At 42.2% G+C, this 26,483-nt stretch overlaps 1 protein-coding gene across 3 annotated transcripts in view; it reads right to left on the bottom strand.

The window, feature by feature from the left end:
• The window catches only part of DDX23 (DEAD-box helicase 23), a 24,148-nt gene extending 1,799 nt beyond the window's left edge, over positions 1-22,349 (bottom strand). Inside the window, exons 1-16 of one of the 3 annotated variants that reach the window (XM_042452254.1) lie at positions 22,198-22,310; positions 20,703-20,804; positions 17,475-17,683; positions 13,090-13,200; positions 11,780-11,876; positions 9,059-9,124; positions 8,675-8,813; positions 8,152-8,285; positions 7,597-7,709; positions 6,573-6,716; positions 5,065-5,290; positions 4,658-4,803; positions 3,114-3,291; positions 2,045-2,287; positions 602-753; positions 233-341 (exon numbers count right to left, since the gene is read on the bottom strand). In XM_042452254.1, the coding sequence (XP_042308188.1) occupies positions 233-341; positions 602-753; positions 2,045-2,287; positions 3,114-3,291; positions 4,658-4,803; positions 5,065-5,290; positions 6,573-6,716; positions 7,597-7,709; positions 8,152-8,285; positions 8,675-8,813; positions 9,059-9,124; positions 11,780-11,876; positions 13,090-13,200; positions 17,475-17,683; positions 20,703-20,747 (2,112 nt within the window). In that variant the 5' untranslated portion in view covers positions 20,748-20,804; positions 22,198-22,310. Of the gene's footprint in view, positions 1-232; positions 342-601; positions 754-2,044; positions 2,288-3,113; positions 3,292-4,657; positions 4,804-5,064; positions 5,291-6,572; positions 6,717-7,596; positions 7,710-8,151; positions 8,286-8,674; positions 8,814-9,058; positions 9,125-11,779; positions 11,877-13,089; positions 13,201-17,474; positions 17,684-20,680; positions 20,808-22,197 lie in introns of those variants that run through there. The other 2 variants (XM_042452256.1, XM_042452257.1) reach the window with 2 other exon arrangements.
• Between the last annotated feature and the right edge of the window lie 4,134 nt (positions 22,350-26,483).

Genomic DNA, 26,483 nt, shown 5'->3' with positions numbered 1-26,483 from the left:
AGACTCATGAGGAAAGACACTGTGGGTCTAATGAAGTTAGTGGGGTCAGATTTGTAGAGGTACAACAGCTGTCCCACATTATTCTTGTTATTTACTATGAGAGAGAAACTATACATCTTTCCAAAGTGTGACAAAAGCCACAGGGAGCTTGGAGAGTAGCAACCCCTGTCTATTTTGGATATCTCAACCCATTATTTGCAGTTCTCCAACCATGCATGGGATAACTACTTACCCCCATCTTCTCCAGGGATTTCGCCAGCACATCACAGCCTTTTTTCTGGTTGACGAAGATAATAATTGGTGGATCAAAGCCCTGCTCCAAAATAGCCAACAGTTTCTTTCTATATAGGGGGAAAGAGAACATAAGAAATAAGAAGACTCATGAGGAAAGACACTGTGGGTCTAATGAAGTTAGTGGGGTCAGATTTGTAGAGGTACAACAGACAAACAGCCCTGTCTATTAGGAGTACATGTGTACGCACATATTCCCACTTAACCTGGCTATTTCAAGCTGTAATCCTACCACAGTGCAGCCCCAGATTATGTTCCCCAAAGCCACCCTCCTTGCCTCCTGCCTTGCACTCCCCACAGCCCTGTTTACCTCTTCTCTGACTCAGACATGAGGAAGACCTTCTGCTCAACACGCTCATGGGGCTTGCCAGCTGAACCAATGTAAACTACAGCTGGCCGGCGCAGATAGCTACGGGCCAGACGCTCCACAGCAGGTGGCATAGTGGCTGTGAACATCACCGTCTGTCAGAAGTTTAGGAAGGGGGGAAGAAGAAAAGAAAAGGATGAGAACCACAAGTAGAAGGCAAATGTGCCTCTTCTCCCAAAACAGAACTTCCCCTCTGCTTAGAGGTAAAGGAGAAGGCATACTTATCACACTGCACACAACAGAAATTCCCTCCAACCCTCCCTCCCTCAGGAAATCTTGAAGTTATACTGGTCCCCCGGGTTACGAAATACCCAGGTTACGAAATTTTCGGGATACGAATAAATCCCATAGGGATTTATTGTTTCGGCTTACGAAGGTTTTTTCGGGTTACGAAAAAACCCCGGCGCTGTTTTAAATGGAGCCGCGGCGCAGCCGCAGCTTTTTCCCCATTAGCGCCTATGGGCTATTCGGCTTACGAAGTATCCCGGGTTACGAAAGCGGCGGCGGAACGAATTAATTTCGTAACCCGGGGTACCAGTGTATTCCACTCCTCATATTCTGTGCAGGAACCCACTTTAGATCTGCTGAATCTTTACAAGATCATAGACCCTAAGTGTAACAACTCATCTTTCTATCTAGTAAATCAGGGGTAGGCAACCTTTTTGAGCCGGGGACTGGGTTGCTGTCCCTCAGACAACTGGGGGGACGAAGCCAAAAAATAAATAATGAAATAATTTTTAAAAAATTTAAATAAATTAATAAACCGGGACAAATGCAGGACAAAATTTTCAAATGGTGGACACTTTTTTTAAAAAAAGTGGAGGACACGTGAAAAAATTTGCTGATTTTTTAAAAAATGTTAATATAAATGCATGTTTCTGAGGCTTCTATAGACAATTGCCCCCCAAAGGCCCCGGCGGCAATCGGCAGCAGGACCGGGCTGGGGCCGGTCCCAAGTCCTCGCCACATTGCATCCGGCCCGTGGGCCGCGGGCCACCTACCCCTGTAGTAAATACTGGAAACCTTTTTTCTGTCATAAAAGCTGCAAATTTTTATTTGATCTTTGTTCTGATTTCCTCTTAATTACATTTAACGTATATCGAGCTTTCTTCTTAAAACTTTCTGTCTTGCAACTATGACTCTCATCGGAATGAGCACACCTTCTTAAGAATTATAGCTTCCTATAATAAAACATCTTCCTGATACACAATTTCCTGCATCAGAAAAAAAATGTGGCAACAACCCTTTCAAAGCAAATCTCATGTACATTTGAAAATGTACATATTAAGTGAACAGTTTCCATGGGAAAAGGTGATCTTGACCAATGGTACTTGGATTTTGAAAAATACTTAAGACTTGAAAAGCACGGCATCCAAGTTTCACTACCTGTCGGTATTTGTGCTTGCCCGACTCAAAGTTGGCCATCATTTTATCAGGGTCCTCAGCCTCATCAGTATCTGGTTTCTGGTTAGTGACAGGCATGTGCTCCAGAATCTTCTGTACATCAGGCTCAAAGCCCATGTCAATCATGCGATCAGCCTCATCCAATACCACATATGTGCAGCGACTCAGCACTAGGTAACGGTTCTCCAAAACATCAATTAAACGTCCAGGGGTAGCAATCACAATCTGGAGTGGAAAGGAAGGAGCAGGTTGAAAGATAAAGGAAAAGGCTGTGCCTGGACTTAAAATCACTGTGCATATCGTCTCTCCTCACACCCCAACAAGGAGCAACGTATCATTTCCCAGTGTTTTGGCCAAGCAAAAAAGTTGAGCTACACTATGTGTCTGAAGAGAGTAAACAATACATGGCTTGTTGTTATTCATTATTTCTAGCGTAAACTTTATTAAGCTAAAATAATGAATAACAACAAGCAATGCGTTATTCAATCTCTTTACTGTTATTCATTATTTCCAGATTAAACTTTGCTAAACTGGCCTAAATACCCTAAAGACACCAGATCCTAGAAGCTAACCAAGGTCTGCCCTGGTTAGTACTTGCATGGGAGATCACCAATAACAAATGCTGCAGGTTAGATTTCAGAGGAAGGTGCTGGCAAAACCACCTCCGAGACTGCATCCGCACTGCAGAAATCATGCAGTTTGACACCACTTTAACTGCCATAGTTCAATGCTATGGGATCCTGGGATTTGTAGTTTGTTGTGGCACCAGATCTCTCTGACAGAGAAGGCTAAATGTCTCACAAAACTACAACTGCAAGAATTCCATAGCATTGAGCCATAGCAGTTAAAGTGGTGTCAAACTGCATGATTTCTGCAGTGCAGATGCAGCCTGAGTTTCCCTTGCCTATGAAAACCCTAGGAAATTAATTGCCCTAAGTCAATAGGAGATTTAAAGGCACATACAGATATTCTGTAAATGTATAACATCTGGGGACATGTGGTTCCCCCCCCCCGGGTCATCCTACCATTTGCAACCAGAGTTTCCCCTTACCTCACAACCCATGCGCAGGCGGAAGCCCTGGTCCTCACGGGAAATACCACCAATAACAGCCACTGTGCGAATGCCCAAGGGCTTTCCAAACTTAATGGTCTCTTCCTCAATCTGCTGGGCCAACTCACGGGTAGGGGCCAGAATGATAGCATAGGGGCCTTGGTCAGACTCTTCAATCCTGCAGTGAAGAAATACCACACACTGAGTCTCTGCAAACAATGTGAAACTGCTCCCTCTCCGGCCTCCAAGACTCCACAGAAAAATCGGCTCACCTCAAATAAGTGTCCCCCATTCATCCTTTTGTGAGAATTGTAGAATCCTTTTAGATGATAAATACTTGCTTATTTTTGTAACACAGATTTGGCTGCCTGTCACTTGAATGTGGTAACAGGAGTACACTTTCTAATGTTAAATAAGTCCCTCTCTTGCTGGACAACAATTGCAATCATTCCTCAGCCTTGACTTTGGAGTTTATCACACTTGACAAATCCTGACGAAAAACGGGATTTAAACTACATTTAAATTAGAAAAAAAAACTGCAAATGCAGAAAGTTTATCAGACAATGTCACTGGTAAAGTGAAATAATGTGAAGTTAAAGTGAAGGCAAAAGGGAGAAAAATGGAAGAAAAATGGGAGCTTTTCACTTTTGGAACTTCTTGAAAGTAAAAAGCTGCCATTTTCTCCCTTTTGCCTTCGCTTTAACTTCACGTTATTTCACCTTTCCAGGAATGTGGTGTGATAAACTTCCCACATTTGCGGGGTTTTTAAAACTTAAATCTAGTTTGAAACCTGTTTTTAGAAGGATTTCATTAGTGTAAACTTCTATGTTCACTAGGGGTTGATAGGAGCCACAGTCCAACAGTATCGTGTTTCTCCACTCCTGATTGCTCTTGCCCTTACAATCAGGTAAAATTCTCCACTGTATTTGTTTCATGCATGTCACATCCCCACCTCTATGCTTGTATGTTGACAAATGAAATTGATGGGCTCCAATTGAACCAGTATACTTCTAGCTCCCCAGCCTTGCTGGCTGAGTCCAGCCACACAGTCTAAGTAAAGCAAAAACTTCTCATAAAAGTAGCCACAGTGCACATAGGATAAAAAAAGTAATCCATATAGTGTGCCATGTTTTATCCTCAGCATATAAACTTCCCAGAAGTCTCTTTAGCTGGCCACTGTTGCAAATAGTAGTGTTGGACAAGCCTGACAAAGCTCAACAACAAAATGCTATCACATGACTGTGACATCTCACCTTGCTCATATCAGAGCTGTAAGGCTGGTCTTTTCTGCAGTAACTCCATCAATATAGGTCTTCAAGCCATCTCCTGAGTTGCATTTTTTTTTTTTTAAAATAAGACTGCTGATGGTTTGGCTATCCTTTTTTAACCATTTTTTTGAGAAGTACAGTTTATATGTTTTGTCACTATTGCTGACTTTTATTAATTCTTGATTATTATTTTTTTAATCTTGAGAGCCACTTTAGGATGAAACATGACCCAGATTATGCTAAAGAAATAACCTGGAACACCACCTGCTTTCTCACCTGTCAATCTTGGGCAAGGTGGTGATCCACACCAGCAGTGGGATAAGGAAGGCAGCAGTTTTACCACTGCCAGTTTCTGCCACACCAATAATGTCACGGTTCTGCAGACCAATAGGGATGGCTTGACGCTGGATAGGTGTAGGTTCCTGTCCAGAACAAAGGGGGGGAAATGTCATGTTAAGAACCTGGAACTCTTAAGAGAAATATTTCAAGGGGATGATAAAAGGCCAAGGAAATTTCATTCTTATCCTGAATCATGCATCTTTCCAAGAATGGGGATGTACTCCAGAAGCCCTGATTCTCTGTTCTGTGAGAGGGGGAAGCTTAACATAGGCTCTATCAAGGAAGTGAAGTTACAATGATAACTGGAAGGGCCAATCAACCTAAGAAAGGGGTCTGTCTCTTACCTTGTAGCCACACTTGTCAATAACTTCCAAGATGTGAGGAGGCAGGGAGGAGTCTTTCCAGGAACGAATAGGGTTGGGGATTTTGCCTCCCTTGGTGGTGATGCTGTAATCCTCTCGGAAGATACGCCAATCCCTGTCTGTCATCTCATCCAGTTTCTTTTGAGACCAGTGCCTATCATCCCAGCGCTGCTTGGCTTCCTTTTTACGCAGCTTCCGCAGGCGTGCCCTGCCAAGCAGGAAAGGAAAATCCCAAGAAGGTCAGGAAAGGCAGGCAAAAGTAGTAGGGGCTAAAATGGCTCCATAAAAAAGCACCACATCCACAGGAGGCAGTTCCTATTTTACATGCAGAAGCAGGAACCACTGCCATCAAGACTATGATCATGACAAGAATTGTGGGGTTTTGACTCCAGGACACGCTCATATACATCTTCTTGTGAATCCAAATTCATTTAATACCATTTTTAGTAAAATTCTAAACTTTATTGTTATAAGGATAAATTTTAAGTGCATGGCAGGGGGTTGGACTGGACGGCCCTTGTGGTCTCTTCCAATTCTATGAAGTGTATAAGGATATAGGTTATGCTGTCAATATCCACTATTCCTCTACCTAGCGAAAGTTCTGTTTCATCTGTTCCTCATCCAGCCCTTAGACAATGCTATTTATTGTTTTCCAGTATCCTACTTCTCTCTCCCCTATTACGACTACCACAATCATAGAAACAATATTATGAAAGCATACTAAAATAAAACTCCTATCTTCTTTCTGGAAGACAGCTTTCCTCTGCTTTTAATAACTGCCAAGAAGGCAAGAATTCAACAGATCACGTTTTCCAACACTTAATTTTGTATGGCAGAAAGCTGCACCTATTAAATTTCTTTCTGTTACGCAGCTCCTATAGTCATAAGAAGAAACATGACGAGCACAAATCAGCTCAAATAATCTATCATGATTTCTATAGATGCTGAATTTTGGGTGGAAGAAAGAAATACAATAACTAATAGAACAAGTGTATGCATATTTTAAATAATCTGCACATTTTAACTTATTCACACTGAAGTTTTAGAATTTTGGTCACTAAGGCTCAGTACAGACCAGCACTTTGGGCCAGCTAAGGCACGTAGTTGGGGTGTAGCGTCGCCATGACGCACAACCCAGTTCCACCCCCAGGGCACCATGATGAGTTGCGCCACTCCAAACAGCATGCAGCATCTCTTTTTGCAGCTCCTTTTTGCACCCTGGAAAGGCCGGATTGGGTCTGCGGCATGCGGTTGCCGTAGCCCTGATCCGGCTGAAGAAGGGGCAGCTGGATTTGTACAGCCCCTAATTTGCAGCATATTAAGTCTTTGCACCAGTGACAGCATACTATGTCTGCCTTCATCCATCTGAATACCAAAACCTAGAGAAATCCATAGGGTTTAACACAAATCCCTCATTAATCCTAAATTGGGAGGATTTCTCTTAAATCTCACAGTTCCAGCATCTTCCTCCTGTCTTACAAGTCACTCACTCCTCTTGCTCCTTCTCCTCTAATGTGCGCCGTTTTTCCATCAAGTCTCCATAGAAACGAGACTGCTCCCTCTTCTGCTGTTTCAAGTCAATACCAGCAATAAAGCCACGTCCCAAAAGCTGAACCTGATGTCGTTCCTTGTACCTGTTTAAGAAAATATCAAATTGTAAACTGTGGAAGAAATTTCTTCAAACAAAGGTTAAAAGCATCTAGAATCCTGAAAGTATCATTTTTGTTTAAAAGGGAAGAGCAAGTTTTTAATCCACAGACTGCAGGCTACAAACAAACAAACAAACAAAAACAAACAAATACACACATAGGAAGATTTCAATAATCACAACACATTCAGTTTCAGCTGACAGTCTGCTGCATACAACTATTGTACAAGTGCCACATGTCCCTTCAGGTGAATATATAAAGTGACGTTGTACTGTCTCTCTCATATTGACTATTTTAAACTTTCAAGTGCCACTTTTCTAACTCCACTCAAGGAAACCCTCACCCCACCCTGCTCAACCATCTAGAGATGCTAGAGAGTCATCCCATGACCTTGTACATGCAAAGAATGTGCTCTGCCACTGAGTGACAACCCCTTTAAAATCACTAAAAAAAAAAAAAAGGTTAAAACAAAATAGGTTGATAACCAAGCACAGAATGTCTAACTTTTTGTATGCAAATAGAGTATTTCCATAATACAGCTCAAAGTGCACAACTCACTTCAAAATTATACTGCCAGTATTTTGGAATGTGTACTTTTATGGTAAATAGATTCGGATTTTTTTTAAGAATCATGAAGTTCTAGGCCTCCTTAGTCAGCCTCTTCTTATAGCTAGGAACATCCAAAAGAGAAATTTGCATCTTTCTGAAATGCTTCTGCAGTCTAAAGAGGAAAAAGTAACTTCCCACTTCCTCCCAGCAGGAAGAATACAGATTTGGGCATATTCTCACTCAGCTTGTGAGCCGACAACCTATGCTGTGAAGGTGCAAATCCCAAGAGGGCTCCTCCTCTGAAAGTAGCACTCACAGGGGATTGTAGTCAATGGAAGTGTCTTCTGATGCATCCCATTCAAAGACAAATTTGCGGTCATTCAGATGCCGAGTGCGCCTCCGCTTTTTGACACCACCCAAGTACCGCTCCTGGTGGGGACAATATTAATTCATTTAAAATATATCCTGTTATTCTTCCCAATAAACACACAAGGCAGCTAATGGGATGAAAACATAATAGCTATGCAAAGCATTTATAATGTGTTGGAAAGGTTTCCAATTCCAAATAAGAGGGCTGGGAAGCACAGTTATTGCCCCCCCCAGAATTGGAATTGAGGTAGGGATCAGGGATTGAAACCAACATCTTGACACATTGAGACATGCCAGGCTGATTCTGTGAATGGCCAAAACTACAACTGTAGTGCAATAGTCAACCAAATCTACAAAAACAAACTGACACATAGAATACATGTGTTCATTCATTCAAAAAACTCTTGTCCCTCATTCTAATGCCTTAATCGTTGTCTCAATCTCTCTGAGACTTGAGATCAAATAAGACAGGCTGAGACTATGCCCAGTACAAGAAAGTGACCTTAATGGCATGCAGTTCCTTGCTCTTGTCTTTCTCCTCTCGAATTTTCTGCCGGCCTTCCTCATCTTCATTGCCATTGGTTTCTCGCTCCATGCGCTCACGCCGCTCACGCCTCTCCCTCTCTTGAGGATCCTCTGCAAGGAAAGTAAAAAGGCACATAATCAGAAAAGATTGGCATCAGGGACTAAAAAGCTCAGCACTGAAAAATTTATTGGTCCAATTAGGCAGTTCCCTCCAAGGCTTGGGCTAGGTATCTGGCCCTGGTGGCGCAGTGGTTAAATGCCTGTACTGCAGCCATTCACTCAAAACCACAAGGTTGTGAGATCAAGACCAGCAAAAGGGCCCAAGCTCAACTCAGGTTTGCATCCTTCTGAGGTCGCTAAAATGAGTACCCAGACTGTTGGGGGCAAATTAGCTTACTTGCTAATTAGCTTACTTGCTGTTCACCGCTATGATCTTTGGAATAGCGGTATATAAATAAAACAAATTAATTATTATTATTCCACCAGGATAAAAGCTTTACCCAGCATCTTCCTCCCCATCTCTTGGAACTGCTTTCTCTTTTTCCTCTCATCTTCCAGCAGCCGCTGTCTCTCCTCAACTTCCTGCTGCCGGCGCTTTAAGGCCTCAGCCTCTCGTTCTGCCTTGGAAAGAAACTTGGGCTACAAGGAATCAGAGGAAGGATGTTCAAGGATAGTCAGTGTAACCACTAAACACTTAAAACAGATCACCAAAGGACAAGTATATTTAATAATTCCTTTTGCTGAAGTGCCCAAGAAGCCAAATATATCCTAAAACAGACAAACAGAGCTCACTAGAACCCAGTATACATACTAGTTGGTCTCACATGGGCAAAAGTGGAATTGGCAGTTGGGAGAAGGAAGGAAAACGTATCTCATACTCTCACCTTGGCTTCAGCCTCTTCTTCAGCTTTCTTTTTGGCTAGGAGTTCCTCCAAAGAAAGTGGCTGGGCCTGTGAACAAACAGATGCCCATAAAAGATCAATCAACTCAAAGAAGAACTGCTACTTTTAAAATCTAGTGCAGAGATGGGTAACTGTGCAGAGAGTGAGGGCCAGTTCCCCCTAGACCCACCCAAAGGGCCTCATTGGCAAATAACATGCCATCTGGCTATCGTTTTGGCTGATTTTGCTTTTGGGGGGGGGGGGGCTCTTAGGTGTATCAAGCCACCACATTTTCAAGCTGTTTTGGCAGTTTTCAATTCAAAAGCACCTCAAAGTAGCCCCCCAAATTTTGAAAATGGGGGGTTGGGTGTCTTTATGAGCTGTATTCAGGAGCCCCAAGGGCTACATGTTGCTCAGCCTTACTACAGGGGATGTACAACAGCAGTATAAAGTTTCCAAAATGTCACTTCCAATTGTTTTTTTATTTTTTATTTTATTAAAGTTTTATTATTAAAGACAGAAAGAAACATACACTAAGACATGACAAACATGTCAACAAATAAACGTGAACATAAACAAATAAACATATGTACACAAATGACTGTATAGCCATATATAACTTTACACAGTCATTACACAATGCTCTTATATATAATTTTCAAAAAATTGTTTATACTTCCGAGGTGACTTCTCTAGCCTCTTATTTCTATCGTATCTCATTTCCCAATTACAGTACTATAACATCTTCTTTCTTAAACATGTTTCCTTAGCCTAATGTGATCTACAGTTCAGCTGTCAATTGTTCTTACCAACATTTGGAACAACACTGCATTAAAGTTTAGCAAGTTATGTATTAACTTATATATACAGTGGGCCCTCGCCTTACGTAGGGATCTGTTCCGGATCCCTCCGCGTAAGGCAAATTTCGCCTATGCTCAAGCCCGATTGTAAACAATGGGTCTTGTGCACGGCGGCGCGGCGGGGCGCAACGGGCGCGCGTGCCCATGCAATTGAATGGGATGCGCTGCCCGTTGCGCCCCGCAGCTTGAGCACGTATGCTCAAGCTGCGTATGGCGCGGGCGCGCTATGGGTATATATGTATATATATATTCATTTATACATAATTATTCATTTTCCCTCTCTATATTTTATGACACAGGACCAATCTTCCTCTATTTTTTCTTTCGTTTTACCTTTCATCAATGCCGTCAATACATCCATCTCTACTGCTTCGTAAAGTTTAGCTAGCCACTCTTCTATTGTTGGTATTACCAGGCTTTTCCATGATTTCGCAAAGATAATTCTCGCCGCAGTAATCATATATAATATAATGCGTTTAAATTTCTTTTCTATCACTTTATTGAGTTCGGAGGTCATATTTAACAAAAATAGGAGTGGGTCAAAGGGGATTTTCTCATTTCAGATTTCCGAGATTGTTAAGTGAATTTTTTCCCCAGAACTTTTCTGCTTCTTTGCATTTCCACCATACATGAAAGAAATTTGCATCACATTTTTGTCATTTCCAACATGCCACATCTCTTTTCTTGTAAATTAAATTAATTTTATGTGGGGAAATATGCCACTGAAGTAGCATTTTTAGAAAATTTTCTTTAAAGTTCTGGCAAAGAGTGAAATTACTTGAGTTTTGTAAGGCCTTTTCTCATTTCTCCAACTCAATATTTTTGCCCACATCTTGGGACCATTTCACCATGGTATGTTTTACCGCTTCATTTTCCAGATCTCTTTTGTGTAGAATCTTATAGTATTTTGAGATATGTTTCTTGCCCTTGTCAAATATAATTCTGTCAAGTTCTGTTTTAGTCATGCTTATTCCAACCATTTTATTATCTGTTTTGAATTGCTCCATTATTTGTCTATATGAAAACCAGTCATGTATTATCTCCTCAGACTTCATTCGTTCGAATGATTTTAATCTGATAACTTTCCAGGAGGGATTTGTAAGTCTGATATTTAATATCCTGCTTTGGTTTTGTTCTTTGAAAGAACGCTTCTTGTGGAGACACCCACAGGGGTAGCTTATTATAGAACAGTTTTTTTATTTTCAGCCATGAGGACAATAAACCATTTCTCACAAAGTGGTGAGAGAAATTGGAATTTTCTTTGCGTTTTTCATACCATAAAAAGGCATGGAAACCAAATCTCAATTTGACACTTTCCAGATCTAGTATTCTCTTATTCTCCAATCTTATCCAGTCCTCTAGCCAATACAAGCAAGCTGAGAACAAACAGAATTTTAGGTTGGGTAAAGTGCATCCTCCCTGTGCAAATTTTTCAGTCAAGATCTTCCACTTGATTCTAGCTTTCTTTCCTGACCATAAAAATTTTGAGAGCTCTTTTTGCCAATTATCTAAATAATGTAAATGTAAAAGAATTGGCAGATTCTGGAAAAGGAACATAAACCTATGTAAAACGTTCATCTTAATAACTGCTGCTTGCAATATCACTTCCAATTGTGACATCTTGGTTTCTTTGTGTGTTTGATATGGCTGGAGGGACTTGCTGTATCTGAAGATCAATGAGTAACATTTTTGGGGCAATTTTTGAATTGAAAAAAAGTGTGAAAATGATTGCGGATGCAAGGCTCTGGAAAGGAGGGGGGCAGTTCCAGAAAAAAAAAGGTTTGGAAGCACATCTAGCCTTTATCAAGCCCTGCGGTACAGGGAAGTGAGCAACCTTTGGAGACAAGGCAAGCGTATCTACTACCTTTTCCTTCTTGGACAATGATTCATCCTCTTCATCTCTGCGAGAGTCTCTGTCCTTCCTGGATTTAGAGTCTTTGTTCCGACCTGGAGATGTGCTCCTGCTCAAGAAGGAAGGAAGCATCAGGAATTAAGGAAGGCCACTCTCCCCTACTCAGGTGTCTATAAGTCTTAGTTGGCATTGGTGGCCAACCAAATAATTAGGACTGTCAGTCTCCTTCCAAGGGTGGAGACTGTGGTGTGGTTGTCTTGTCCCTGACCTTACACTTCATCTCTGAAACGCAGCACAAGGTCAGGGTAATGTTCTCTTCCTCTCCTTAGCTCCAAATCTGAAGCCAGACTGGGTGGGTTGAGGAAGAAAACTATCCTTAGATTTGTACTGCCATATTCTTCTCTAGCTTAGAACTGGAAAGTGTGATCAGGAGTCTAAAGATCACAAGTCCCAGACCTCCTCCCAGTCTTAAAGCTGGAAGTCTCTGCAACAGCATAGTGGCCAGGACAATCCAGCTGTTTCAGCTCCAAGTTATCAAGGAGCACCTGGGCTTGTTATGGCACCAGGCTTCCAAGACAGTCAAGAGAACCTTGCAAGAGCAGCTGCTAGCGCCATGCCCCAGTCAAAAAGAAACGTGGAAGATTGTTTGGGTGCTGCAGGAGTGTAGCATCTAAACAGTGCAGCATCAAAACAAATCCAGCTCTCTTCCCAATGGTGGAGATGCAGAGGGAGAAGGGACTGTCCTTACACTTCTGCTGCACTGTGCAGGTGCTCCAAATTCTTCAGAAGCACTGTAGAGAAGATCCCTACTTTTTTCTCAGAAGCCTGGGGGAAATCTGGGTCCTGTCACATTAGCCGGAGTGTGACACAACATTCACCATAGCAAAGAGACTGATCGACCCTTGTCCACTACAGTATTTTCAAGTAGACCTGCAAGTTACCTAGCCACAGGTTTGGTTAAGAAAAAAAATTAATAACACTAAAATGACACCAAGAGTAGCAGAAATGGCCAGCAGCTGCCCCTTCAACACCAGTAACCTCTGGCTATGTCATTTATGCAACATATTCCCAGCCTCAGTGACTCACAATCACTGAAGATTACATTGCACTTTTAAAAGGAACCGAAATTCTATAATTGTATGAGGCTTTCTTAAATTCCTATATTTTAATAAATGGAGGAAGGTACTGTTCTCTTCATGCTCCCCAAAGAGGTAGCAAAAGTCACAATTACTCAAGTTACTCATGACATATTGCTGTTCTACAATAACTGTGACACCTCGGGAGCCGCTGCATTCATGCCACATCCTGAAAAGGAAGAATACCTGGATCGTTTACGGTCCTTGTCCCTTCGGTGTCCATCTTTCTCACGATCCCGGTCCTTCTTGCTGCGCTCCCGCTCTTTGTCACGCTCCCTCTCCTTATACCGTCGTTCTCTACAGAGGATTTATATGTTGAACAATTTCAGCACATGCCAATCAAGCTGATGTTATCCGACAATAAAAAGCAGGAGACATTCATTAAATTTGTGACATTAATTTACTGTTCAGTCCCCTCAAATTTTAAAAGCATCCCTATGAAATGACATGACAGTGGTAGAAGTGCTGAATTTAGAACTGAGCAATGTAATCAGCATCATAACAATTTCTTTCCTTTTTATAAAAAAATAAATAGCAAAGATGTGCAAGCAATGCCTAGCCAAAGGTCAGAGATAGCAGGGAAGGAGTTAAGACAAAGCAGCATTTTTAATGGCTGGTCTTTAAGCCTTCAAAATTTGACATTTCTACCCCAACTTGTAAATAGCAGAAGCCAAAGAAATTATGTCAAGTTCTGTGAAACATAGATGTTAGTTGTACATAATTTTTGTAGGGCTCACAATTCATGTCCTCTCATACAAACTGCCAAAAAACAAACAAAACAAAACATCCAGCAGTGGTTTTAATAAAAAAAATTGAACAGTACAGCGGTAGCGTGTAACCTTCTTAAAAGGTGGATTATCACTCCTGAAGAATACCAGGAAATGCAATCCACTGAAGAGTAGGGGGGAAGGGTAGTCCAGGGAGTATGGTGGGGTTGCAGGCTGCAAAAACATTCCACCCTCTGCCCACCTGATTGTATGGTGTGTACACACATTGGGTTCTTTGCTGTGTAATTCTTCTCCTTTAAGGGATGAGGAAAAAGTACACATGAGTGATGCAAATAAAGAAGGAGGAAAAAAGTACACATGAGTGATGCAAAAAAGTATGTTTCACTACATGTGTGTGTGCCTCCAAGTCACCTGTCAATTTATGGCAAACCCATGAATTCCCCAGGGTCTTCTTTGGCAAGGAGGCTGGTACGATATTGTAGACAACTTGGGGGGGGGGGGGAAGGAGGAACCAGCACCACAGAGAATCTGTAGGCATTGTGGTATAAAGACAGAACAGCATGTGCAGGAGAAGACACACTTTTAGTGTTGGGTTACAGTAGCAGTATGTCTACAGTCAAAAAAGTTCAAGCTAGGAAACAGAGGATTCTACTCTAGCTGTATGTGCCTGTCCACAACAGACAAGGTAAACAACAGTCGCCTCCAGAATCCCTTACTGAGTGTGCATGAACAGCAAATCAGAGAGAAGAGAAGAAAGTAACACAGTTACTTTTGGAGAAAGTACCTCCAGAATGTTTTTTAAAAGCACAAAACTGTAAGTTTGGCCACATGGAAGTCTTATGCAAACTGGAGGCTGGTGGAAAAATGTCATCCCTGAATGTATTTTGGAAAAAAACCTTCAAAGTGTTCTCTAAAAGGTTCAAAATTTTGTTTATTTGTGCAAGGCTTTCCTGAGCTGGTTGTTTAGTTTTACATGTGCTTATTGTTAGTTTCAAACAAGACGTTTGCTGAAACATTTTGCATTGCTTTTCTTTTTTATGGTGTGGCAAACTTTTGCTATTCTCCCCATGTTAATTCTACTTCTAGTACCAAATTTTCTGTTAAAAATATTGCCCAGGAACACATCTACTTTGTTAGCTGAGGTATACCTGTATTTACAAAATCTAAGTTCAGCGCTGAGCTGCTTCAGCCTAATGGAAGCCAAATCTACTTCTGCTCCCTGTTCTCACTTATACTCTTCCTCCACACCATACTATTCAACGCCTTTTTCGTGATCTTCAATCTGTAGACTCTAACCATCTTGGTCTGACCCTGGATTCATCTCTCTCTTCCCTAAATCTCGGGGATTCTGCTGATTCAGCAATGTCTTTATTTAACTCCACTCTTTCCTCAACTCTTGACCATCTTGCCCCTGTCTCTGTACGCACTTCTTCCTCCAAGACTAGACCTCAGCCCTGGCTTACCCCCAACATTAAGTTTCTCCGGTCCTGCTCTAGAGCGGCCGAACGTCTTTGGAGAAAGTCCAAAGAGTGGGCTGATTTTATCCATTTCAAATTTGTTCTTTCGTCTTTCTCACGCGCCCTGTCTATGGCAAAACAGAATTATTACAAATCATTGATCTCTTCCAATGAGAGGTGCCCGCAGCGTTTGTTCTCCACCTTCAACACTTTGCTTAAACCTCCCTCTCCTCCTGTCTCTTCATCTTTCTCTCCTAATGACTTTGCTAACTATTTCATCTCTAAGATTACCACCATTCGCTCTGAGATAGTCCCTCCTGATTCTTCTTCTGCTCTTAATCTTCTATCGCCCTCCCCTAACAAATTTTCTGTGTTTCCTCCTGCTTCTTTGGATGAACTCTCTACACTTCTGAACTCTTCCAAACCTGCTACCCGTCCTCTTGATCCTATTCCTACTCGTCTTCTAATCTCTATAGCTCCCTCCTTTCTGCCCTCGCTTCTCCATATCTTCAATCTCTCTCTCTCTACAGGCTCCTTCCCGTCGGACTTCAAACATGCTCTCATTTCCCCAATTCTGAAAAAACCTTCTGACCCCTCCTCTTTGTCTAGCTATCGTCCGATTTCTCTTCTCCCCTTTCTTTCTAAGGTTTTGGAACGGGTTGTTTATTCGCGCTGTCTTAAGTTTCTTGAAACCAACTCCATCCTTGATCCCTTTCAGTCTGGTTTCCGCCCAAGGCATTCCACAGAGACAGCCCTCACTAAGATCTCGAATGACCTTTTACAGGCCAAGGCTAATGGCCTTTACTCTGTTCTCATCCTTCTTGATTTGTCTGCAGCCTTTGACACTGTTGATCACTGTCTTCTAGTTGATATACTCTCTGACCTTGGGTTCTCAGACTCTGTTCTCGATTGATTTAGATCTTACTTGTCTGGCAGATCTTTTGCAGTAGTTGCAGGGGGTCTGACTTCTTCTCCTGTTCCTTTATCTGTTGGAGTTCCTCAGGGCTCTGTTCTGGGTCCCCTTCTGTTTTCTCTCTACACACTGTCCTTAGGAAAACTCATCAGCTCTTTTGGTTTTTCCTATCATCTGTATGCCGATGACACCCAGCTGTATCTTTCTGCCCCTGACCTTTCTCCAAGGCTTGAACAGCAAGTCTCGTCTTGCCTTACAGATGTCTCGCAGTGGATGCGCCATCGGCATTTGAAGCTCAACATGTCCAAGACGGAGCTTTTTGTCTTTCCTCCTAAGCCCACCCTTCAACACTCCTTTTCTGTCTCTGTGGACAACATTTCCATTCAACCAGTCCAGCAAGCCCACAGTCTTGGTTTTATCTTTGATTCTTCTCTGTCGTGTATCCCTCAGATCCAGACCACAGCTAAGTCTTGTAGATTCTTTTTGTACAATATTGCCAAAATCCGACCATATCTCTCCGCCTCTACTGCCAAGATCCTGGTCCATGCCCTAGTGATCTCACGACTTGATTACTGTAATGTCCTCCTGGCTGGGCTTCCTCTTTCTCACCTCCGTCCTTTAATCTCTGTCCAGCATTCAGCTGCACGCATTATCACTTCCACCAACCGCTTTGACCACATCTCTCCTGTGTTGGCATCCCTTCACTGGCTCCCTCTCCCTTTCCGCATTCAGTATAAGCTCCTGCTGTCGACATTCAAAGCCCTCCATGGACTGGCCCCTCCTTACTTATCAGACCTTCTTTCTCCTCACCTTCCCACCAGGGCCCTCCGTTCTGGTAGTCAAGGGTTCCTGTCCCAGCCCAGGATTTCCTCTGCCCCATCCCGGATTCGCCCCTTTTCACTTGCTGCCCCTCACTCCTGGAACCTTCTTCCTCCACAAGCAAGAACCATCACTTCTTTAACCAGCTTCAAAACGGAGTTGAAAACCATCCTGTTCCGAGAAGCCTTCCCAGGCATCGCATAATTGTCGCTTACTATCTGATGTTCTGTTGTTGACTGTTTATCAATCCATTTCCTGTATTGCTATGTACTGTATATGCATTATCCTACTTGTGAGTATGTATTTTCCCTGGATAATGATTAACCTTCCATTTTGAAGCCAAGCCCTCCCTCCAGTCCATCTGCCTTGGTCCAGGCCTCGGAGGTAGAGAGGAACTGCTGGACCTCTTATCCTTTCCCTCCAGCACTCCCTTCTCCTTCTGTGTCATGTCTTTTCAGATTGTAAGCCCGAGGGCAGGGAATTCTCTAACTAAAAAGATTGCATGTACAGCGCTGTGTAAATTTACAGCGCTTCATAAATAAAGGTTAATAATAATAATAATAATAATACCTCACTAACCAAAGCTGAATAATCAAGTCCTCTGTAAGAGAGACCAGACTGACAACACAACCTCAAAAGAATGTCTGGCGTTACCTCTCAGCTGACTTTGACCTAGATCGGGATCTTGACCGACTGCCTCTCCTCCTTTCACGGGAGCGATGCCGTTTTCTGTCCTTCGCACTGGGGGAGCTTTTCCTATCACGCTCTCGGTCACGTTCCCGGTCTGCTGAACGTGAGCGTCTCCGCTCTTCTTTCACCGGTGAAGAATCTCGCTCTCTTTTTTCAACAGTTTCCCCAGCCATCTGGATAAAGAAAAAGGAATTAGTATGTGACCAAAGAAATGGAAACTGGGCAACAAGATTACTATGCTATGGAATGATCCTCAAATGCAGGTGAATATAACCTAATGGACTCTCCAAAATCCTTCCTCTTTAGATAAAAATAATAATGAATTTTATTTCTTTCCCGCCTCTTCTCAAGGTTCAAGGTGGGATACAGAATGTTACAATACAAAACACATAAAAACACAAAACCTACTGTTAAAAAACAATACTATGGCCTGGAACACAGGAGCCAAAAGAAGTGGCTTTCGGTCACTTTGAGGGTGTGATGTTTAGATGACACACGTTCCCAAAGCAGTTGGAAGCCGCTCCAATTATGCCCTCCAGTCCAAAGGACCGGATCAAAAAGGCAGTTGGTTTAAACTGACTCCTGGTGGTGCCAGCTTGGGACTGCAGGTTGCGTCTTGCTTTGGGAGAAGGCCATGAGTTTGTGGCTGAAGAGTGCTCCTTCCCAGCCATCTTCTCCACACCAATAAAACCATTAAAATACAACCATAAGTATTCATAGACAAATTAATATAATAAGCAACGCTCTGTGCTTTGCCCGGAAACTAATGGGCAGCCAGTGGAGTGCTTTTAAGACTGGTATAATGTGATCACTCTTGGATGTACCCATAATCAGTCTCGCTACTATATTCTGAACCAGTTGGTTTCCAGACTTGGTACAAAGGTAGCCCAATGTATAGTGCATTGTAGAAGTCCAGCTTCAAGATTACCAACCTTAGGTCTTCCGATTCTTGGAAGGGATGCAGTAGATGACTGGAAACAACAGAAAGCTCTGGTCCATCAAAGTTGGTATTATCAGCCACAATTCAGGGTTTCAGATTGTCTTTGCTAGCCATACCTAAAGATCCTCAGGCTTAAACGTGGGACTTTTGTACACAAAGCCATGTACACCAGTTGTATTATGCTTGAACTACTGTGCTGGCTTTAATGTGTGGGAGAAAGTATAGGAGGCCCCTGAAGGTAAACTTCAGATGAAGGAAATGTATGCCCCCAACTCACTACCAGTTACCAATTCATATATGAAAGAGTGATTACAGAGGATAACTTCTTTTAAAAAGTTTAATTTTATCTCTATTCTTTTTACAATATGACCAAGTAGAATAGCTCATTCACAGAGTTGTCAATAAATCCAGTTTTGATTCTCTGATTTAAAAACAACACACATGTTAATGATTTAAAAATCCCAATATACCTGCTGTCACAATGCAGAATTAATGCAGTTTGGCATTCCTTTAACTGTCATGGCTCCATCCTATGGAATCCTGGGATTTGTAGTTTGTTGTGGCACTAGAGCTCTCTAAAAGAGAAGGCTAAATAGCTCACAAAACTACAAATCCCAGACATCCATAGCATTGAGTCAAGGCAATTAAAGCAGAGTCAACCTGCATTAATTCTGCAGTGTAGATGTAGCCTACATGTATTTAACCTGACAAGCATCTGCAACTGAGTACTAGTTTCAAGTTCATATACAGCTTGGGTTGTGTATTACATCAGGCTCAGGACGCAGGTGGTTTTTTTTTTTTTTTTTTTTTTTTGTCTCTGGGACTCTCCAGGGGTCACACAAACTGCCCAAAAACAAACAAAACAAAACATCCACCAGTGGTTTTAATAAAAAAAAAATTAAACAGTACAGCGGTAGCGTGTAACCTTCTTAAAAGGTGGATTATCACTCCTGAAGAATACCAGGAAATGCAATCCACTGAAGAGTAGGGGGGAAGGGTAGTCCAGGGAGTATGGTGGGGTTGCGGGCTGCAAAAACATTCCACCCTTTGCCCACCTGATTGTATGGTGTGTACACACATTGGGTTCTTTGCTGTGTAATTCTTCTCCTTTAAGGGATGAGGAAAAAGTACACATGAGTGATACAAATAAATACGTTTCACTGCAAATACGTTTCACTGTGTGTGCCTTCAAGTCACCTGTCAATTTATGGCAAACCCATGAAATTCCCAGGGTCTTCTTAAGCAAGGAGTAATCAGAAGCGATTTTGCAATTTTATTCTTCTAAAATATAGTCTACAGCACCTGGGATTTGCTGGCGGCCTGAGCTTTTTTAGTTTCCCAGACCAGATAGGAGCTGATTCCTTTAGTATTTAGACCTGCACATAAACATGATAAAAAGCCTTGACTATCAGTGTGTCCATGCATCACATGAAGGTTGTGTGTACTATAGTTGCTGTGTGCCTTCAAATTGTTTCTGACTTATGGTGACCCAAAGGCAATCCTATCATGGGGCTTTCTCCTCTCATGAATGTGTAGTTCTAACATTTGTGTGATCTAGATTAGACTATGACCAGGAACCTGGGTTCAAATCCCAACTCAGCCATTAATCTCATGGGGCGACCTTAACCCAGTCACTATCTCTCAGCCAAACCCTCATCACCTGCCTCACAATGTGGTCCTGAAGATAAAACAGGTGTAGGGCAGGAAAGGGGGAAGTCTCTCTGAACTCTGCTGAGAACAGGTGGAATTTTAATATAAATATAGATGTGCGATGCTATGAACGTTTACACACAAAAAACAGTCTAGTCATAAAGGTCTTTCCTGGGCAACACTTCATTTCATACATCTGAGGTCCAAAACACACTGCAGAAATAATCCCACTTTAACTGTCCTGGCTCAATGCTAGGGAATTCTGGGAACTGTAGTTTTGTGAGACATTCAGCCTTTTTTGTCAGAGAGCTCTGTTGCCATGATAAACTACAATTCCCAGGATTAACTGCACTGAGGCAGGACAGTTAAAGTGGCCTCAAACTGGATTATTTCTGCAGTGTGTTTTGGACCCAAGTCTACGAAAGCTCATGCAACCAACTTTTCCCCCTCTCAGTTTGCCTGAAAAATGCTATAAGATCCCTTTGCATCCTGCTTTTCCAGACTAGCACAGTTATGTCTCTGAATAGGAAAAAGTGGTATTGGGGAAACACGAGTAATGAATGGCATCTCAGTTGCTTACGGCCTGCAGGAGTAAATCAAACCTTGCGCTCTTCCAGTGAAGTCAACTGAACCATCAGAAGCACCATTTCCTCAAGAATCCCAGGACCTTGGCATCCCAGCAACAATCCGTGATTATTCCTAAACTGCAGGGAGGAGGAGGATTAATTTCTAGAGAGGCAGCGTGGAGTAGCAGTGGTTTCAGTTGCGTTTGGACTATGACTCTGGAGACCAGGGCAAGTCACACTCTCTCAGCCTCCTCAGGGGAAGGCAAAACAAAGACACACTCTGAACAAATCTGGCCAAGAAAGCCCCATGAGTGGGTCACCATAAATCAGAAATGACTTGAAGGCACACAACAACAATGACAACAACCAACCTATGAGGTGCTTACAATCATAGAAAACTTTAACCTTTAATATTCTAACTAGTGAGCAAGTCTTTGTGGTTTGAGTGCTGTACTATGACTCTGGAGGCCAGGGTTTGACTCCTATGAAACCTACTGGGTGACCTTGGGCAAAAGGCACACTCTCTCAGCCTCAGAGTGTAAAGGATAGATTTGAATTGGAATTTCACTTGTTGAGGAGCTGAAAATTATAGTCTTGGTATATAGTGAGAGCAAAGGTTGCTGTTTCAGGTCATGTCAAACCCTTGGTCTTGGAATGCAAGGACCCTAAACTGGTTCCTGCTTTAAGCTATTATTCAGAACAAAAGGAGGATGCAACACAGGGCAGATGGAGACAGAGAAAGAAAAACGTATAGAGCATATTTTAAAGGATGTGTACCCCACCAGCGACAGAGACGTGTATGTTGGGTGTAATATTAGAGTATCCAATGAACACACTGGGGTCTATATGTTTAAATTCAAAGCTAACCAACAAAATGTGATCTGTAGTTTTCTTTGTTGAAAGTACTATAAAAGCTGGCTTCACTGGGTCCCAATAATTTGGATGTATTTCCAAATAAACCATGTTTTCCTTTCTGACTGGCTCTCCCTGCTAGTTCTGGTTTAACAAAGTCTAGCTTCAAATTATTCTGCAACAAGAGGACGGCGGCGGCAGCGGCATTTGTTCAGAGGAGGTTTGCCTGTGCCACCCCCTGAGGCTGAGAGAGTGTGACTCTGCCGTCTGTAGAGGCACTCTGCACTTCCTCAGAGGCACGCTTGACTCCTTGGTATAAGATATATTATATGACTGTATTATAATATAATATAATATATATATATATACAATAGTAATTTAGTAATAGAATATATATTACTATATAATTATCATAATTATATAGTAGTTATATTTTACATAACATAATATTATATTTATATTATATTACATATTATACTATATATCATATTATATTATATGTTACATTATATCATATATTAAATTATATATTGTACTTTATATCATATATTACATTATATTGTATGTTATCGATATAAGATACCCTCGAGAGCTGGAACGGACGAAGGTGGGCCCCTCCAGCCGCCATCCCCTCCGCTCCCGGCTTCCCGGCCTTCGGGGTCCCTCGGACCCGACTCACCTGTAAATGCTCTCCGACGTCGCAAGCGACTCACTCCAGAACCGCCGCCATTTTCCTCAAGCGACTTCCTTTCACCACCACAGCACTCCCCCAGCCCGCAAAGCATTAAGGGAAAGGGAGTCCGTTCGAGGCCAATCGCCCTCCGCTGTGACGACGCGAGGACTACAAGACCCAGGAGAGGAAGCGAGTGACGCGACGGTGACGCCCGTGACGTAAAAGAAGGCGGAGTCACCCAGCATGCATCGCTCCTCCTCTAAAGAAATCTGTCTGTCTGCAGTCGTAACAGCGCCACCTTCTGGCCCAAAGGGGAACAGGGGGAAATGCACAAAATGGGAAGATGAGGCGCGTCCTCCTTTTCCAGGACACGTCCTACATTCCAGCCTTCTGTCCAGGAGGAAGAATTCCAAAACGTCCTCCATATATATCTATACCGTCAAAGGGACGAATGGATAATAAAATTAAAACGACTAGTTTGTCAGTGTATAATAATGCTACATTGATAATGATAATGCGGAGTGTATCATGAAAGAATGCTTTTTATTGTTTATTTTATGTTAAATTAAAGTTCAATAAAAAAATTAATAGAAAGACAATCCAACAATATGAAGAGAAAATGGAAAGAAGTGTCAAAAAAGAAAGAAAGATAAGGATGTAAAAGGTGATCAGATGGGTCTATGAGTGGGTTTGGCAATGCCCTACATTTTTATGGAATGGCCCATCATCATCATCATCATCATCATCATCCAAGCCATTGTATTCTCTGTCACAATGTACAGATGTGAGAGCTGGACAGTAAAGAAAGTCGGCAGGAAGGAAATTAATTGATTCAAAATATGGCGCTGGAGAAGAGTGCTGAGGATACTGTGGGTGGGTGGCCAAAAGGTCAAACAAACTGATCCTTGAACAAATCAAGCCTGGAAGCCAAGATGTCGAGACGGAGGCTGTCATACTTCGGCCACATCATGAGAAGGCACGGCTCACTAGAAAAGACAAGGACGCTAGCGAAGGTCGAAGTAGTAGAAAGAGAGGAAGGCCACACGGCAGATGGCTGGACTCAACCAGGGAGGCCATGGTCCTGAATCTGCAGAACCTGAGCAGAGAAGGGGAGGACGGGGGGCTTGGAGGTGTCTCATCCATAGGGTCGCCATGAGTCGGGGTCAACAACAACGTTCAAAGCTCCACTGGCTTCTTCATCAGGTGCAAGACAGAGGCAGCCAGGATCTCAAAGGAAGTTTCTTTTTCTGTTGCTAATGGAGTTTACGTTTTATTTCCTGGACTTTACAACTCTTTGGGTGCAGCTACACTGTGGAAACAAGGCAGTTTGACACCACTTTTAAGTGCTGTAGCTCTGTCCTAGGGAATCCTGGGATTTGTAGTTTTACAAGGCCTTCTCTGCCCAAGAGTGCTGCTGGTGCCTCACAAAACTGCATATCCCAGGATTCTGTAGGATGAAGTCTTGGCAGTTAAAGTGATGTCGACTCAGACTGCATTATTTCTACAAGACAGAGGCACCCTTTGTCTCCCAGAGCCCACATGGCCAAAAGAGAGGAGTGGCCTCTGCCTACGGCTGCTACACTAATGAAATAATGCAGTTTGACACCACTTTAACTGCCATGGCTCCATCCTGTGGAATCTTGGGATTTGTAGTTTGTTGTGGCACCAGAACTCTCTGACAGATAGAAGGCAAATATCTCCCCAAACTACGAATCCCACAACTCCATAGCATGGAGCCATGGCTGTTATTGCCAAGCTGCATTAATTGGATATTCCTCAAAAACATCTTAACAAAATGTAGACCAGCGACTTTAACATTTATTATTTATGCTGTATGATTTTTAACACTTTTGCCTGATGCAGAAGCCAATAGAACTTTAAAACTGGCATGTTATATTTTGTGCATTTTGGTTCATCCAAATAAAGTTGTTTTGCAGATTTGTGTTGTACTTTGCCATGTGGCCAACATGGCTGCTCCTAAATAGGTTTACTGGGAAAGGTTCTCCCAAGGACGGCAGACCGCCCCTTCTTGCAGACAACTAGTTTTATCCTCATTAAAACCGCCGCAGACAGATCTGGCATTGAAGAATTGCAGGAACAGAAAAGGGGTCCAGCATTTATGTTCACTTTATATTCAGTCCTAACCATTCCTGCCTCCCCTGCAAAACAAAAACAAAAAACAGAAATCTTAAGAAAGGTCAAGTCCATGAAAGATTATACCAAATAAAATGTACAGCATTGTGATCTTTAATTGCGATCTGTTTTTGCTGCAACGAAGTAATCCTGGAAATAAACGACTCAGTCAGCACACATGGGAAAAGAAACAGAATCAGAAATTTAGCCACTTGCAACTTTGATTTTATTACAGTCTTAATTCGGTTGGAAATCATCTTGAATAACGGGAGAAGCAGCATAGTAATAACATTTTGCAAAACAACCGGTCCAGGTCTACCAGATGCAACATTTATCTCTGAATTTAAACTGCAGTTGCAAATATCTAATGTGGACATTAGGGGGAGCATCTATTCCGTAACGAAACGCATTGCATATGTAGGTTCAAAGTTACTTTTCTTGTGTTGTTTTATTTGTTGAGAATATTTATATGCCACATTTAAAGTCAAAGGCTTCACAACAAGAGGGTTTTCTTCAGAAACCCAAGCAGCAGCAATAAAATCATAAAATGGCATATATAGAGGCATACATAAGCAATAAAACAGCAACAAAAAAGGAGTAACAATGCAATTTCTTGCAGTAGCATTCAGTTACTTTTTAATTGTAAAATAACAGCAACTTTGTTAATTTGTCATTATTTTAGATGTGTCAAATGCAAGCTTTCGAGAACTGATGAAAAACCCTGTTCAGAATATTTTAAAGTACATCTCTGCCTATAGTTCTGGCTAGACAAGTATTATTATTAGCCATTAGTTGCTCTAATCACATAGAAATTAGGTAGGTTCCAGAACGCCATGTTTTCCAAAGCAACAGTCATATGAATTTCTCCAGCAATAGCAAATTGCAGTTTGTCAAATGGGAAAATGTCATCTCTCCTCAACTGACATGTTAGTGGGAGGACAGCTGTTTAGATTCAGTTAAGCAAAAGCATAGTAATCACTGTGTGTTCCTGAGTAATGTAGCAGTTGCCTTAAGAGGCACAACACTGACTTTGTGGCAGCTGTGACAATCTCAGCAAAGAGAGGGGCCAGGACTTAACTAGAAGCCCTACAGCCATGCTATATTCTCCCATTCTAACAATTGACCAAGAGGGTTAAATTCATATCAGGGTGGTATAATTCTTCCTGGTGCAGCTGTGGGTTTTCAGTGTTAGGTGTGCTGCCCAGTGCTGTCCGCAGGGTTGGTATCACCCTGTGTGGTAACTCATGGTTTACATACCCCCATTGGCTTCCTTCCATACCGTACCATACAGAACCCATTTCTGCCAAAAGGCAGATATTTGAGGAGCAGTGGCGTATCACCCCCTCTTAGGGTGTCACCTGGTGCAGTCTGCACTCCCCGCATGATGCCACTTTAAGTACAGATGGGATGTCACAAAACCAACCTGATTATGAGGGAAAGCTAAGAGAGAAGCAATCAAGAAACAGATGCTAGGCCCTTTTATTTATTTAAGCTAAACATTTCTAGATAGATGAAAATTTGCTCCTCAACTGTCCTGCATCTCTGATCAGGGGCAGCCCCAGCTTTGAAAATACAGTGGGCTCTTGATATCCATTGTGGTTTGGTTCCAGGACTCCCTATGGATATAAAATCCATGGATGCTCAAGTAAGTTGCATTAAATATAATGGCATAGTGAGATGATGTCTAGATTATTTTGCCTTTCTCATCAACTCATAAATGGCTTTGCAAAAATCTATGGTGCAACTCCAGTTGGAATGCTGCTAAGAGTGGAAGACACATTTCCCCTCTTCCTACAAGTGTACTTTCCCACATAGGAATTACTCTAGGTGTGTATACCATGTTGCCTGTTGATTTATGGAGACTCTATTAATTTCATCAAGTTTTCTTACACAATGATTCCTGGTTTTGCCAGTGCCATCCTCTGAAATACAGCCCACAGCACCTGGTACTAATTGCCAGTCTCCCATCCAAGTATTAACCAGGGCTGACCCTGTTTAGCTTCCAAGATCAAATGGGATCTGGTGTCTTTAGGGTACTTAGGCAGTAACCATTTATACCAAAGAAATTAAAACAGTGAACTGTGTAATGCCTTGAGATAAGAAATCTGGATCACACTAGACTGTTCTATAGTAGTGCTGTCATTTCACCATAACTGCTA

The sequence above is a fragment of the Sceloporus undulatus genome, chromosome 2 (assembly GCF_019175285.1).
Source record: "Sceloporus undulatus isolate JIND9_A2432 ecotype Alabama chromosome 2, SceUnd_v1.1, whole genome shotgun sequence".
Taxonomy (NCBI): domain Eukaryota; kingdom Metazoa; phylum Chordata; class Lepidosauria; order Squamata; family Phrynosomatidae; genus Sceloporus; species Sceloporus undulatus.
The sequence above is the reverse complement of the archived record's forward strand: the minus strand, read 5'-3'. Positions and strand labels throughout refer to the sequence as shown.